General features: G+C 51.7%; 2 protein-coding genes across 2 annotated transcripts; both read left to right on the forward strand.

Annotated features, from left to right (window-relative positions):
• The first annotated feature begins 622 nt into the window (after positions 1-622).
• Positions 623-3,817, forward strand: WFDC5 (WAP four-disulfide core domain 5). Its single transcript, XM_055425792.2, has 4 exons — positions 623-804; positions 2,651-2,791; positions 2,884-3,024; positions 3,403-3,817. The coding sequence occupies exons 1-3, from the start codon at positions 720-722 to the stop codon at positions 3,021-3,023; spliced, it is 366 nt and encodes a 121-aa protein (XP_055281767.2). The 5' UTR covers positions 623-719; the 3' UTR covers position 3,024; positions 3,403-3,817.
• Positions 3,818-6,250: 2,433 nt separating this feature from the next.
• KCNS1 (potassium voltage-gated channel modifier subfamily S member 1) lies at positions 6,251-13,677 on the forward strand. Its single transcript, XM_055425785.2, has 3 exons — positions 6,251-8,439; positions 9,131-10,173; positions 12,974-13,677. The coding sequence occupies exons 1-3, from the start codon at positions 8,364-8,366 to the stop codon at positions 13,442-13,444; spliced, it is 1,590 nt and encodes a 529-aa protein (XP_055281760.2). The 5' UTR covers positions 6,251-8,363; the 3' UTR covers positions 13,445-13,677.
• The last annotated feature ends 1,521 nt before the right edge of the window (positions 13,678-15,198 follow it).

Below are 15,198 nucleotides of genomic sequence, written 5' to 3' on the forward strand. Positions count from 1 at the left end.
GGAAGGGGTCCCAGAGGCAACTGTCATCCTCTGTTTAGCCACCGCAGCCCAACCTAAAGCCTCGCTCCATCCACCCTGACACCTCAGCCAGCTCCAGGTAGAGGGCAGTTCTACCAGACGCCACTGGAGGTGATCTTACCAAAGGCAGGGTGGTCTCTCTCTCTCATCCACCGGAGCCCAAGAGGAGAGACCAGGGATGGCCCCACTCACTGTGCCAGCCTGGGCCATCCGTCTCCAGCAGAGAGTGCTGACCCTAACTCCAATGCTTCCCTTCGCAGGTCTCAAGGGCTCTGTAAACCCTTCCTGGACTTTCAAAGCCTACTTCTATCCTCCACCTAAGCCATGGCTGGGGCTTCAAGATGTTAGAGACCCAGGAAACGGACCATTTGACTCATCAACTCTCACCGTTTATACAAATGAGAAAAACTGAAGTCCAAACATTGACAAGGCTTGTCCAAATCACAGCCCAGGTAGGCAATACAGGCAGGACCGGATCCCAGCCCCTGACACCCAGGGCGGGTCCTCACGCATCATGAATTCTTGCACAAGCACCCTTGCACCCTGGGCAGGGGGTGGGACCAGGATGAGACAGACACATACCAGTCTGTTTATCCCCTCTCCTTCCTCCCTTAACTCAGTTGCTCTAGCCTCCCCGAGGTTAGTAGGTGTTAATCTGGGGGCCTCTGGGTTCTACCTTATCAGGTGTCAGCAACAGAAACATGAGGGCCCAGAGCCTCCTCCTCCTGGTGGCCCTCCTGGGTTTGGGGAGCCAGTTACCTGCTGCCTTGGGCAGGAGGAAGGGAGGTGAGTATGGGTAGGTTCCTTTACTCCAGGGACAGAGGTGGTTTCTACCTTTCAGGCGAGAATAAGGGTTTGGGAGAAGGCAGGCAATGAAGTGTGTGTGTGTGTGTGCGCCCGCTTCTTAGTACTTCCAGCAGCTTGCCTCTTGTCTGTACATCTTCATGCCTGTCAACCTGCTTGCGTGTGCAGCTGTAAATGTTTTCTTGCCAGCTTCCCGGTGCTTGCCTGTCTATAAGTCTGAGTGTAGTACTGTGTTCACACGCATGCGTCTGACCTCTAGTTATATGTGTAGCTTTTGTCTGCTTGTTGGTGTGATCTGCGTCTGCCCATGTATCCCTAGGGATGCCCGCACACACGTGTGTCTGAGTCTGCATGCGTGTCCATGTGAGAACATGTGTCTTCCTGTGCCTCTGGGGAGAGTTGGAGTGGACGGTCGGCCCCTGCTCTTTGGTGTCTCCATGGGGGCTTCTGGACCTGAGGGTCTGCATGGCAGGGAGATGGTCTTTTCTGTCATCCTCTGTGGAAACGAGGTCTGGTCCGGCCCCCTGCCCATCTTTTTGTGTCCTTCTCCAGGCTTCTCTGTCTCCCTGCCCAATCTGTGAAAGGGACTCCGGAGTTGAGTAGGGGGCGTGGTCTCTAGGATCAGGGATCTGTCGGAAGGAAGCTCTACCTACACTACTTCTCCTCTGCCTCCTTTAAAAGGCTGAGTCTGACCTGTCAACAGATGGGAGAGGCTGGGGCTGCAGAGATAGCCAGACAGGTGCCTCCCCACCCAGGCGATGCCTCCACCTCCATCCCTTCTGGGCCTGAACACTCTGACCACACCGGTGTGTGTATATGACTCTGTTTCTATGTATATGTCTGTGAGTGAGGAGCCTGGATTTGGAGAGAAGGTTAGGGAAGGCAGATGAAAGCTTGAGAGTAATACACGGGGCAAAAAACAGGGCCTGCAGAGAGAAGCAGCTTAGAGTTGATCAGGAGCCGCCAAGTGGAAACAGGGTAGACAAACAGACCAGAGAGATGGGCTAGGGTCAGACCAGGCACGGTCTAGTTGCCAGGTGGAAATTTTGAACTTAAAATTGTTTTTTTCCCCCTGCCTTTTATGTCATCTGAGTCTCAAACCAAACCTGGGAGGATGGAGTCTAGCTTCCCATTTCACAGACAGAAAACTGAGGCTTGGAGTACAAAACAAACTAAAACAATAACAACAACAAAAGCCTTGCCAGCCATTTACAACAGCATGGATGGACCTTGAGGCCATTATGCTAAGTGAAATAAATCAGAGAAAGATAAATACTGTATGGTATTATCTAAAAAACAAAATAATCAAGCTCATAGATACAGAAAACAGTTGGTGGTTGTTGCCAAAGGTAGGGTGTAGGAGTGGGAGTGAAATGGGTGAAGGGGGTCAAAATGTACACCCTTCCAGATATAAAGTAAGTCACGAAGAGATAATGTACAGCATGGTGACTACAGTTAATAATGCTATAATTCACATTTGGATGTAACTAAAAGAATTGATCTTAAAAGTTCTCATCACAAGAAAAAAAATTATAACTATGTATGGTGACCGACGTTAACGAGACACTGTGGTGATCATTTTGCAGGACATACAAAAATAAATCATCACATTGCACACCTGAAACTAATATAATGTTACATTTCACTTTAGATGTCAATTAAAAATTAAAAAAAAACACAAGCAAGTCCATTCCAAAATTTAAAAAATTTGCAAACAATGGGCAAAGAAGTATGGAGTGGAGAATTTAGATCACGCCATCCCCAGGACAGCGCTTATACTGAATTCTGAAGTGCCTCCACTGGCAAAATCTGGGGAGTTCTCTTACAGAGAAGTCTGGCGGCTGCCCACCGGATGACGGGCCCTGCCTCCTCTCGGTGCCTGATCAGTGTCTGCACGACAGCCAGTGTCCCTCAGGGATGAAGTGCTGTCGCCAAGCGTGCTTCCTCCAGTGCGTCCGGAAGGTCTCAGGTAAGGGTCCCTCTCCACCTTGCTGACCGCCAGCCGGACCCCAAGCCCCAGGGCCGGGCCACGGCAGGACTCACCCGGTCCGTGTGTTGCAGTTAAGATGGGCAGATGCCCCGAGGACCGTCTGCGCTGCCTTAGCCCCGTGCAGCACCTGTGCTCCAAGGACTCGGACTGCCAGGGCCGTAAGCGGTGCTGCCTGGGTGCCTGCGGCCGGGACTGCAGAAACCCTGTCTGAGGTAGGGCTGTGTGTGCCTCCGGCAAGCTTCTTCCCTCTCTGAGCCCCAGCCTTAAGAGATCCCTCGAGTTCAACCAGCTGAACAGGAGCCTTCCCAGAAGCCTGGGCCTCCAGTGGCCAGCACTGGGAAAGTGGATGGGGTGGAAGGGGTCCTCCTAGGATGACAGAGGAACTGGGGGGTCCCTGTTCTTTTGCTGAACTTGTATCATCTGGACCATGGCCCTAAACGCTCTGAGCTTCAGTTTGCCCTTGTGAAGGAGGGTGGGGGGGGGGTCCTGCCTTGGTGGCTGGGCTGATGGGGTCTGGATGGGGGAATCAGACCCAGAACCCAGAGCTTTATTATGGAAAGGGGGTTAACCTTTTCCTTCTCTCTCCTCAGGCTAATTCTGGCTTAGGATCCATAACTCTGAACCTCGGGATGGCGTTCTCTGCAGGAAGACATGAAGATGGGTGGGGTCTGAGACCCAGCCACCCAGAGAGAAGCCCCTCTGCCAATGGAAATTCCAACCTTCTAATAAACACTGTTCTAGAAGAATTTTCCAAACATCAATCTGTTCACATACCCATTTCACAACGTTCGCCATACCTGCAAAATAGCATCATGATATTTTGTGTATTGCCCGTACTCCTATTGACCTAATGTTTTTCTTCCAAGGGACTCACTTGTGTATAAAGATAAATTTACTTAAGAAGAAAAACTGGATATCACTACTCTAAATGGGATAATCAGGGTCACTTGTCACAAACAGAATGTAAGTGCAGAAGCAGAAGCAATGAAAGCAATTAAATTCTATGTAAGTAAATCATGTCTGATTAAATGATATGAAATAATAGTATTAGATTCTGACTAGATGTTGCCACCTGCCACAACTGTGAGCCTGAAGTCTGCTCTCTGTCTCTGTCGTGATAAAGGGAGATTAATGAGGGTTAAAGTGATGTTAAAGACCCAGATCTCTCAGCTGGGATATTCTTGCTGGTGTAATCAGAAGGATTGAAAAGAACTTTCTCAATGCAAGAGTCACTGTTGTATGATGTTGCATCCAGACACACCCTAAGATCATTTCAAATTGCTCCACATTTGGGGAAATGTCTGAACCGTTGAGATGTCATTATTTATGGGTGGGTCTGACTTCACCATTGGATAATAACTCACTGGCCTCTATTTCTTGTAGGCCTGGTCCATAGTCAGGGATTAGTGAGTGGGGGTGTTAAGGGAATGACAGCCATCTGAAGTGGCACTAGTGGTAAAGAACCTGCCTGCCAATGCAGGAGACGTAAGAGATCAGGGTTCTATCCTTGGGTCGGGAAGATGCCCTGGAGAAGGAAAATGGCAATCCAATCCAGCATTCTTGCCTAGAGAATCCCATGGAGAGGGGAGCCTGGTGGGCTACAGTCAATAGGGTAGCAAAGAGTCAGACACGACTAAAGTGACTTAGTGCATGCGCGCGCGCACACACACACACACAGCCATCCCAAGGGACATTCCTGAGAGTGATCCCCAGCAGACAGCAAGCAGGAAAAGAGGGAGGTCCATCCTACAACCACAGGGAAATGAATTCTGCCAACACTCTGTGAGCTGGAAGAGAAACCTAAACCCCAGATGAGAACCATGACCCTGGCTGATGCCTTAACTTCAACCTAGTAAGACCCTGAGTAGAGAATCCAGCCATGTCATGCCCAGATTTCTGATCCACAGAAACTATGAGGTGATTAATTTCATATTTCTTCAAGTTGCTAGAGAGACCAGGTTCAATCCCTGGTTGGGGAACTAGATCATGCCACAGCTAAGAGTTTGCATGAAGTGAAGTGAAGTGAAGTCGTTCAGTTGTGTCTGACTTTTTGCGACCCCATGGACTGTAGCCTACCAGGCCCCTCCGTCCTTGGGATTTCCCAGGCAAAAGTACTGGAGTGGGTTGCCATTTCCTTCTCCAGGGGATTTTTTCAGCCCAGGGATCGAATCTAGGTCTCCTGCGTTGCAGGCAGACACTTCACCATCTGAGCCACCAGGGAAGCTCTGGTGTTTGCATGTTGCAACTAAAAAAAAGAAAAAAAGACCCCACATGTTGCAAGTAAAAGAGTCCACATGTGGGGCATCCCTGGTGGCTCAGATAGTAAAGATTCCACACGCCACAGCTAAGACCTGGTACAGCCAAATAAAAAATATTAAAAACAAACAACCCCCCCAAAAGTAATACCTGGATTTTGAAGACTTAGCACAAAAATGAAAATGTAAAATATCTCATTCATACTTTCTTTATTGATTCCATGTTGAAATTATATTAATAATATTGGGGTTAAATAAAATATAGTAGTAAGGCTAATGTTACCCATTTCTTTTTACTGTTTTTAAAAGTTGCCATAAGAAAATTCTGAAGCCTATATGTGGCTCACATTACATCTATCAGACACTGATGACCGAGAGGACTCAGAAGTTGACCATATAACCCTGAGCAAGTCACCTCACCTCTCAAAGCCTTACATTTCTTACTGCAAGATTGGAATAATAATGGTGCCTACGCCACAAACATTTTGTAGTTTAAGAGATGAGGTCTATGGAATATTGGAACCAAGGTAAGTGACCAATAAAGAAATCATCATTATTAATAACAATATCTGTAAAGTAGGAATCCTTTCTTGTATCCATGTCCTAATCTTCAGGACCAGGCACACAGTAGGTGTTTAATAAAAGCTTGTGGGTCACACACTTTGACAAAAGTATTGGCAGGGTTCTGTCTTACCCTTGTCACTGTGAATCAGGAATTCTGTGGGCAGGTAAGGACACTGAATTTCAGGGGCAAAATGACTTGCTTCAGGCTTCCCTGTTTCAAAATGTCCCTGCTGAAACACTGGAATATGTGAGTCCCAGTCCCAGGTCCACAAGGTCTAGCTAAGTGTCCTGAGTAAGTGACATTTGTGAAACAGAACAAAAGACCCTATCCGTGTCCTTGAGTCGGCAAGAACTTAGATAAGTCACCTGAAGCCCAGCCCCTGGCCCATATTAAGGACTCAACTAAGGAAGCTATTATTATAGTTGTCCTTCTCTACAGGGACCCCCCCCTCCACCAAATTACCCCTCATCCCCTGGCCCCTGGCTTGGTGAGGATGCCCCGGCTGTGGGGGCCCAGTCTCCACACACCCCGCTTCTTCTCTCAACCGAGTCAGGAATAGAAACCACCGCTTCCGGGCTCCCTCCCCGGGCAGCGGCAGCGATCAATAGACCTCAGCCACCGGGGACAGAGGAAGGTTGGGCCGAGGCGGCAGCGGGGCCTCTGGCTGCAGGCTGCAGAGGCGCAGAGGGGCTGCGGGGCAGAGAGATCCCGGCTGGACAGCGGCTCTCCAGCCTCTGTGCCTTCGGGAACCATACAGCCCGCAGGAGCCCTGGAGGGGCCCCTACAGGTAAGGGACCCCCCTTGGGGGGCGGGGAGCGACGAGGTTAGGGGAAGGGGTGTGGGCTGCAAGAATGGGAAGCCAGGCTGCCCTGAGGTTCCCAGTGCCCAGGGCCCCACTATGAGAACCCCCTCAAGGAGTGAGCAGCGGGGGACTGGCTGAGCTTTGGGGCTTTCCCATCGGCTCATCTGTACAGCAGGAGTCGAAAACCTCCCAGTCAGGGTTGGTGGAGGGATTAAACTCAGTCAAGAGTATCTAGAGCCCAGAGAAGTGACCAGCACACAGTAGGTGCTCAAAATTAATTTATGGAGAGTCTTGAATCAAAAAGTCTAGTCTCCAGCCTCAACTGTGCCATGGGCTAGCCGGATAACAATTTTGAGCAAATCACTAATCTTTCTTACTGATATTCAGATTCTTGTCAGAGAAGGTTTGTTATTCATCCTGTTTCATAGAGCAGGAAGGTGAGTTCTAGGAAAAAAGGGAAAAGGATTTGCCCACAGTCATGTGCCTAATGCATGATGGAACTGGATTAGAAACCCCATCTTTTGACTCCAAGTCCAGTAGAGGCATAGGAGCTGCATCACATATGTATTTATTGTGCATGAATTATGTGCCAGGAATGGTGCTGCCCATAAACAATTTGCCTCATTTAATCCTCAAAACTTCTCATGAAAAGTATGATGTTCCCCAGTTTACAGATGAGGAAACCGAAGCTCAGAGAGGGGCGTGATTCTGCTCAAGGTCAACAGTTAGTCAATGGCAGATACAGAATTTGAACCCAAGTTTAATGAGGGAAGTGCAATGAATTGACATTTATTGAGCATCTATTGTGTTCCAGGGGCCTCTGCACACATACAATAACTCTTCACCGGAATGTATTATCTCCATTCTGTAGATAAGGGGGCTAAAACACAGAGCTGGAGGAGACGGGCCAGAGGTCACACAAGTGACAGAGGTAAGGACGAAATCCCCACTTACTTAAACACTAGGCTCAGAGTGACTGAAAGGTACCCTGTGTGCTTCCTGTCAGGCACTGGGCCAGCGGCTGGATACACACTCAGTCCCTGGTCCACCCTGAGAAGCGGGCATTACTGAACCCACAGCCCAGATGAGATTCAGGGTCAGGAGGTGAGTCACTAGCCCTTGAATCCAGCAGAGCTTGGAGACAGTGAGCAGTGGAAGGATCTAACATTTCCTGAGTATCCACTAAGGCTGAGCACGTCCATAACCCACCTTAATCCTCCAGCCTTCGGAGCTGGTGCTATTGTCTGCACTGTGAATTGTGCATCGTGCCAGAAATAGAAATCTGGAGAAAAGCATCTTCCTCAAGGCTCCAGCTGCATTGGGGTGGTGATAAGTCCAGGTTTACCTAACTCTGGGAGAGAGTAAAACAGGTGAATGACTTACTACACCCCTTCTGGAGCCAGGCCTGCTAAAGGCATTAGGTCATTTAATATTTTTAACCACCCTTGGCGATGGTTGACAGAAGCTCTGAAAGGTGACATGACTTGTTTATAGTCCCACAACAGCGCCAAAATTCTGTCTGACTGACTCTTATGGTTGTTGTTTAGTCGCTAAGTCGTATCTGACACTTTGCGACCCTATGGACTATAGCCTGCCAGGCTCCCCTGTCCATGGGAATTTCCAGGCAATTATACTGGAGTGGGTTGCGATGCCCTCCTCTAGGGCATCTTCCTGACTCAGGAATCAAACCCATTTCTCCTGCATTAGCAGGTGGATTCTTTACTGCTGAGCCACCACGGAAGCCCTCTGACAGACTACAGATGTTTTACTAAAAAGTCTAAGTCAGTGACTCTCAATCCTGACTGTGCATCAGAATCACCCTCCAAACTTGTTGAAACACACACTGGTGAATGCCCTCCCCTGAGTTTATGATTCAGCAAGTCCCCAGCAGGCTAAGAATATGCTGCATCTTTGACAAATCCCCAGGTGATGGTGACGCTGCTATTTCAGGGAACGCACCTTAAGAACTTCTGGTCTAAATTGATTCTCCCAATAACCCTAGATAGTAAGCATTACTATCCCATTGTGTAAAAGAGGAAAGTGAGGTTCCAAGTACCAGCTTGTCCAAGATCCCCGTAGGAAACCTCTGGTATGCGAAAATCCAAGTTTGGGCAAAGAGACACACCGTATGGGCAGCCACCAGGTGCCAGGACATCCTGCCTTCAATACCTCTCATCATCCAGGGTACAGCTCAGTATCTCCTTTATCTAACTGAAGGAGGCGGACTCGGTGATTCGGCCAAAGACCCCCCAGTCGCGGAGTGAGAGATATTAAAACCCAAGCCTGACTCTTGAGTCCAAAGGACACTTGACACTCACTGTGCGCCTATGGCATACCAGACGCTTCACATGGAACCTCCAACACGCTTGGCTGGTGGATGGCGCAGGGAGGGAATTTAGACCTTGTCTTTGGGGAAGGGGCTAGGCACTAGGGCTTCCCCGATGGCTCAGATGGTAAAGTGTCTGCCCGCAATGAGGGAGACCTCGGTTCGATCCCTGGGTCAGGAAGATCACCTGGATAAGGAAATGGCAACTCACTCCTGTACCCTTGCCTGGAAAATCCCATGGACAGAGGAGCCTGGCGGGCTACAGTCCATGGGGTCGCAAAGAGTCAGACCCGACTGAGCGACCTTACTTTGACTCTGGGGAAGGGAGGTCCCAGGACGCCCCATTCAGCGTGACCCTCTCTGTCCGCAGGCCAGGGCGCCGCAGCCATGGTGAGCGAGTCCCCGGGGCCCGGGGCCCGGGTCCCTTGGCGGCGGAGCGACGAGGCGCTGCGCGTGAACGTGGGCGGCGTGCGGCGGCGGCTGAGCGCGCGCGCCCTGGCGCGCTTCCCGGGCACGCGGCTGGGCCGCCTGCAGGCCGCGGCGTCGGAGGAGCAGGCGCGGCGCCTGTGCGACGACTACGACGCGGCGGCGCGCGAGTTCTACTTCGATCGGCACCCGGGCTTCTTCCTGGGCCTGCTGCACTTCTACCGCACCGGCCACCTGCACGTTCTCGACGAGCTGTGCGTCTTCGCCTTCGGCCAGGAGGCCGACTACTGGGGCCTGGGCGAGAGCGCGCTGGCCACGTGCTGCCGCGCGCGCTACCTGGAGCGGCGGGTGACGCGGCCGCGCGCCTGGGACGAGGACAGCGACACGCCGAGCAGCGTGGACCCGTGCCCCGACGAGATCTCCGACGTGCAGCGCGAGCTGGCGCGCTACGGGGCGGCGCGCTGCGGCCGCCTGCGCCGCCGTCTCTGGCTCACCATGGAGAACCCGGGCTACTCGCTGCCCAGCAAGCTCTTCAGCTGCGTCTCCATCGGCGTGGTGCTCGCCTCCATCGCCGCCATGTGCATCCACAGTTTGCCCGAGTACCAGGCCCGCGAGGCGGCAGCCGCGGTGGCGGCGGTGGCCGCGGGCCGCAGCCCGGAGGGCGTGCGCGACGACCCGGTGCTGCGGCGCCTCGAGTACTTCTGCATCGCCTGGTTCAGCTTCGAGGTGTCGTCGCGCCTGCTGCTAGCGCCCAGCACGCGCAACTTCTTCTGCCACCCGCTCAACCTCATCGACATCGTGTCCGTGCTGCCCTTCTACCTCACGCTGCTGGCCGGCGCGGCGCTCCGAGACCGGGGCGGAGCGGGTGGCGAGGAGCTGGGCGATCTGGGCAAGGTGGTGCAGGTGTTCCGGCTCATGCGCATCTTCCGCGTGCTCAAGTTGGCGCGCCACTCCACCGGCCTGCGCTCGCTGGGCGCAACGCTCAAGGTAGGGGGTGGGGGTTTCGGGGAGGTGGGTGTAACCGCGGGACGGGTGAGCAGGGGCCCTTCCTGGTCTGCGGTGTCCAGGCTCAGGATAGGTGTGCATTTCAACAGGAGGTCTTTCTGTTATCTATTTTCCAGGGGAGAAGGGGAAAACCGAGGCAGAGCTTAACCAAACCAAACCAAAAACATACAAAAAAACAAGACATTATTTTGGAGCTATCTTAAAACATCATTGTTGTTGTCCAGTCGTTAAGTCATGTCCGACTCTTTGCAAGTCAACCATCATAAAAATACGCAAGGCAGGGTGCTACAGGGCTTCTCCCTATGAGCCTTTGTGCTGGCGTTATCAGAGAACACAGGTATCATAGGTCACCCTGCTTAGGCTAAGTGGGTCCAGAGCTGACACTTACTGAATGCTGCCTCTGTGCCAGTTTCATATCCATTCTCGATTTTATCCTCAGGAAGAAGCTATTATTTATTCCCTTCCAGTAGATGAAGAAGCTGAGGTCGGAGGGTTGGCTTTTTAAAGCCTGCTTGCAACTTATTGAGCAGCCGCCCTGTGTCAGGCCCTGCGCTGGGGGTGAATCGCTGCCCTGGCAAACTTACCCTCAAGGGGGTAAAATTGATCTGTTTGGAGGTGGGAGGAAATGTGAACAGCTTGGGTGAAGGTCTGGAGGGGAATAAAGGTGATGATGGGAGGGGGACCTGAAGGGAAGAACATGCCCACTGAGGAGGTTGGAGAGGTAAGTGGGGCAGGGTACTGAAGGGCCCTCAATTTTTTATTATTATTATTTTTTAAACTAATTTGGCTGTGCCAGGTCTCAGTTGTGGCACACCAGAACTCTTAGTTGGGCCATGTGGGATCTAGTTCTCTGACCAGGGATTGAACCCAGGCCCCTTGCACTGGGAGCATGCAGTCTAAGCCACTGGACCACCCAGGAAGTCCCTGGCCCACAACTTTGGATTTTATCCCACTGGAATAGGGGAACCTGTGAGAATTTTAACCCGGGAAGGTATTTCTGTGACTACTTTGCAGATGTGGAAACTGAGGCTCCAAGAGGTGGCAGGACTTGTCAGAAGTTCCTCCGGGAGTAAGTGGGACAGCCCAGAGAGGAGTCCAGCTGGTCCTGACTCTAGCACCTCAGCTGTTTCTCCTGAAGGTCCATGTAACCCTGTTAAGAATCCTAAAAGGTGCTAAAAGGTCCCTTTCATGACTAGCTTAGGAAAACCTTTTGCATGCTTTTATGGCAGGGCAGCTAGGATGCTGAATGCAAGCAGGGCAGCTGGGCAGAGTGCTAGGGCAGGAAGAGGGAATTCATTTTTCAGACTTCCTGAACTCGGCATCTCTCCAGCGCCCCAGAACCCTGCCTCTACCCTGCAGAGAGCCAGGGCCTGATGCTGCTAATTTTTTCAAGGAAGGAGAAGAGTATTGACCAAAGCTGCAGAGTCTAAGACACGGGTGAAAGACTCCTGATGAGGCCCCTGGCCAGCAGCCATTTTCTTATTACCTGGGAGTTTGCAAAATCTCTGGCCCTGCCGCAGACCTGGGCTTCTCTGATGGCTCAGCAATAAAGAATCTGCCTGCTAATGCAGGAGATTTGGGTTTGATCCCTGGGTTGGGAAGATCTCCTGAAGAAGGAAATGGCAACCCACTTGAGTATTCTTGCCTGGGAAATTCCATGGACTGGCTATAGTCCATGGGGTTGCAAAGGAGTCAGACACGACTTGGCAACTAAGCAATAACCTCAGAAATACTGAATTGGTCCCCCCTACATGATTTCTCTCCACCTTATGGGCTTCCATGGTGGGTCAGATGGTAAAGAATCCACCTGCAACTCTGGAGACCTGTGTTCGATTCCTGGGTTGGGAAGATCCCCTGGAGAAGGACATGGCAACCCACTCCAGTATTTTTGCCAAGAGAATCCCCATGGACAGAGGAACCTGGCAGGCTACAGTCCACAGGTCGTAAAGAGTCAGACACATCTGAGCAACTAAGCACAGCACCGGACATGATTTCTCTCCCCCTTACTGTTGGGAGGCCCTGTTCCAGACTAGGGGTTCTCAGCCCTGGCACTGGGGACATTTAGGGCCAGATAATTCCTTGTTCACGGGGCTGTCCTGGGTGTTGCAGGGTGTTTAACAGCATCCCTGGCCTCTACCACTGATGTCAGTACTAGATGCTTCTACCTAGATGCCAGTAGCACACCTGCCCCCGAAATGACTCCAGACATTGCTGCATGTCCCGTGGGGGCACAGTCACCCTAGAGAATCAGTGCCATAGGGCTTGGCCTCAGGGCAGAACAAATACACATGCCCGCAGGCAAGTGCATTCAGTAGGTGGTCCAGGGAACCTGTGTATCCTCTCAGCTTCCTCAAGTGGCAGAAAATATTTTTGTCCTCATCAGAAATAGGATAGACCAAGGGACATGAACCACCTCTGTGCATTGTGGAATATAAACTGTGGTTCTCTTGGTTCTGCAACAGTGGGGAAAATTATGAGCTTTCCATAACTGGCTGGTGTCACCAGTGGCCCCTGCACTAGAAGAAATAGCCATGGCTTAGCTCACAGGCACCTTGGACAACAGAAATCAGGCCTGTGTTCAATCCCAGGGCGATATGCTGGCTATCGTAGTTAAGAGATCTTAGTGTGCAGCAGGGAACCCTGGGTGTTGGCATCAGTTCTGCTTTGCTGGGTGACTTCAGACCTGCCCCTAGGACTCTCTGAGCCTCAGTTTCCACACCTGCCCAACACAAGGTCTGTAAGCCCAGCCATCTCTCACCTGGCTTCCTGCATTCTCTTCCAGCACAGCTACCGTGAGGTGGGCATCCTGCTGTTGTATCTGGCCGTAGGGGTGTCCGTGTTCTCCGGCGTGGCCTACACAGCCGAGAAGGAGGAGGACGTGGGATTTGACACCATCCCGGCCTGCTGGTGGTGGGGCACGGTGAGCATGACCACCGTGGGCTATGGGGACGTGGTGCCGGTGACAGTGGCTGGCAAGCTGGCAGCCTCGGGCTGCATCCTGGGGGGCATCCTGGTGGTGGCGCTCCCCATCACCATCATCTTCAACAAGTTCTCCCACTTCTACCGGCGCCAGAAGGCTCTGGAAGCCGCTGTGCGCAACAGTGACCACCGGCAGTTTGAGGACTTGCTGAGCAGCATCGATGGGGTGTCAGAGGCATCTCTGGAGACCTCCCGCGAGACCTCCCAGGAGGGCAGGTCTGAAGATCTGGAGGCCCAGGCCTCCAGTGGGCCTCCAAACTCTCAGGTTTATTAAAACCAGGGCTCCATGCACCCCCTTCCCACACCCCTGCAATCAGCTGAAACAGAGCAGAGATTCCTCCCCTGCTTAACTTCTTCTTCGTGGCCTGACCTCTCAGGATCACTCACTCTGGCCTCAGAAATGACACCTGGAGGCTGGGTCCTTTCCTCCAAAGACACAGGGAATCATAGTGTTATCCTAGACTCTATGAGCCTGCAGAGCAACCCAAAGACCTTTATAAATAAACCTGCAAGCCACCCACAGTACAGGCATGAGCCAAAGAGGGAAAATCAAAAGGATGCTAACAATTCCTGAGCACTTCCTATCTGTTAGCCATGTCCCATTGACCCTATGTTAGAAGATGAGAATTATCCCCATTTCACAGATGAGGAAACTGAGGCTTAGAGAGGCACAATGACTTGCCTAAATATCACACAGCTAGAAGTGGTGGAGCCAAGGTTGGAATCCCAGCTTGTTGATCTGCCAAGGCCAATGTTTCTTGCTCTGGTCTTCTACCCTCACAAAGTTTGCAGGTGGTTTTAGGTGGTTCATGGGCTCCCAGAGTTGGTTCATAGGGTTAGACACTTATGTTAGAGCTAGGAAAAGGACCAGACAAGGGATTCAGATGTAGAATCCCTGGACCTCATTTGTGGTTCTTTTCCAGGACCTTCCAACAAGAGTTATCTCTAAGATGAGGTCTGGGAGGAAGGACTGGGAGGCTGCCTCCTCGTGGATGGTAAGACTTGCTAAGCAATAGTCCTGAGGCTTCCTCCCAGGACTCCTCCCTGGCTTAAGAAACAGAAAATCTGAAGGGGCCCCAGCCTGAGGCCCGAAGTCTAAACTCAGCTGTGCTAGGGCTGCTCCATCTCCACATCACAGCCCATTTATCAGATGGTCACAGTCTGTGCCCCAGCAGGAGATGAAAGCCAAAGGGAGCAGGAGTGGCACTGATTGAGAGCCAGCTCAGCTCTGAAGTGTTGATGGCAAGGAGCTGCTGTGCCTGGACATCTGTCTCACCTTCCCAGATCCCCCTAGACTGACCTTGGCAGTTCCCTTCTTCCTGTGATACAGACCTCCAGCCCTACCTTGGGTCACCAGCCAGGCAATGCTTGAGCCTCCTGTCCCTTTTGGCCAGGTCCAGCTCTCTTGTCTTTTCTGGGGCCATACCTCTTATATTCACCTGCTGAATCCTCTCTCTACTTGCTGAGAAAATTGGGAGGGAAGCCCTTTCCACATACTGTGGCTAGGAGAGCCATCACAGGACATCATGGCTGGACTCTGGCTCTGTCTTTTCCCTACGCTGAGCTCCAAGATGGAAGACGCTGTCTGATTGAACCCAGCTTGGTTCGGAGCAGGTGTTTTGTCAACTTTGAATGGATTGGCCGATTTGTACAGTCCGCCACGTGCTGGGCGCTGATGAGAAAGAGAAACAGAGAGAGACCTTGTCCTCAAGAAAGAGGCAGAATTGAGGTCAAAAGGGAGGTTCTGCCTCCCTCCTCCTTGCTTTTTGAGGATTTAAAAATGATTTCCTCATAGATTCTTTCCTCACTCATTCAACCAATACCTTTTGGAACGGGCATAAGCTGGGGCTACACGTGTGGCCTGCAGATGTGTTTTGTTTGGCTGAACAGTATTTTCAGTGTATTTTTTAATTCAGACATAGTTGGAGCAGGCCCGCGCTCTCCAGTTCCCCATAGCAACCCCTGCTTCCCATGCGCCTCCTCATACACACAGGCGCCACTGTATCAGCCCCACCACTTCTCAGATCT

This window comes from Moschus berezovskii, chromosome 15, assembly GCF_049115385.1.
Source record: "Moschus berezovskii isolate FMDL1 chromosome 15, NW_MosBer_1.0, whole genome shotgun sequence".
Classification (NCBI taxonomy): Eukaryota; Metazoa; Chordata; class Mammalia; order Artiodactyla; family Moschidae; genus Moschus; species Moschus berezovskii.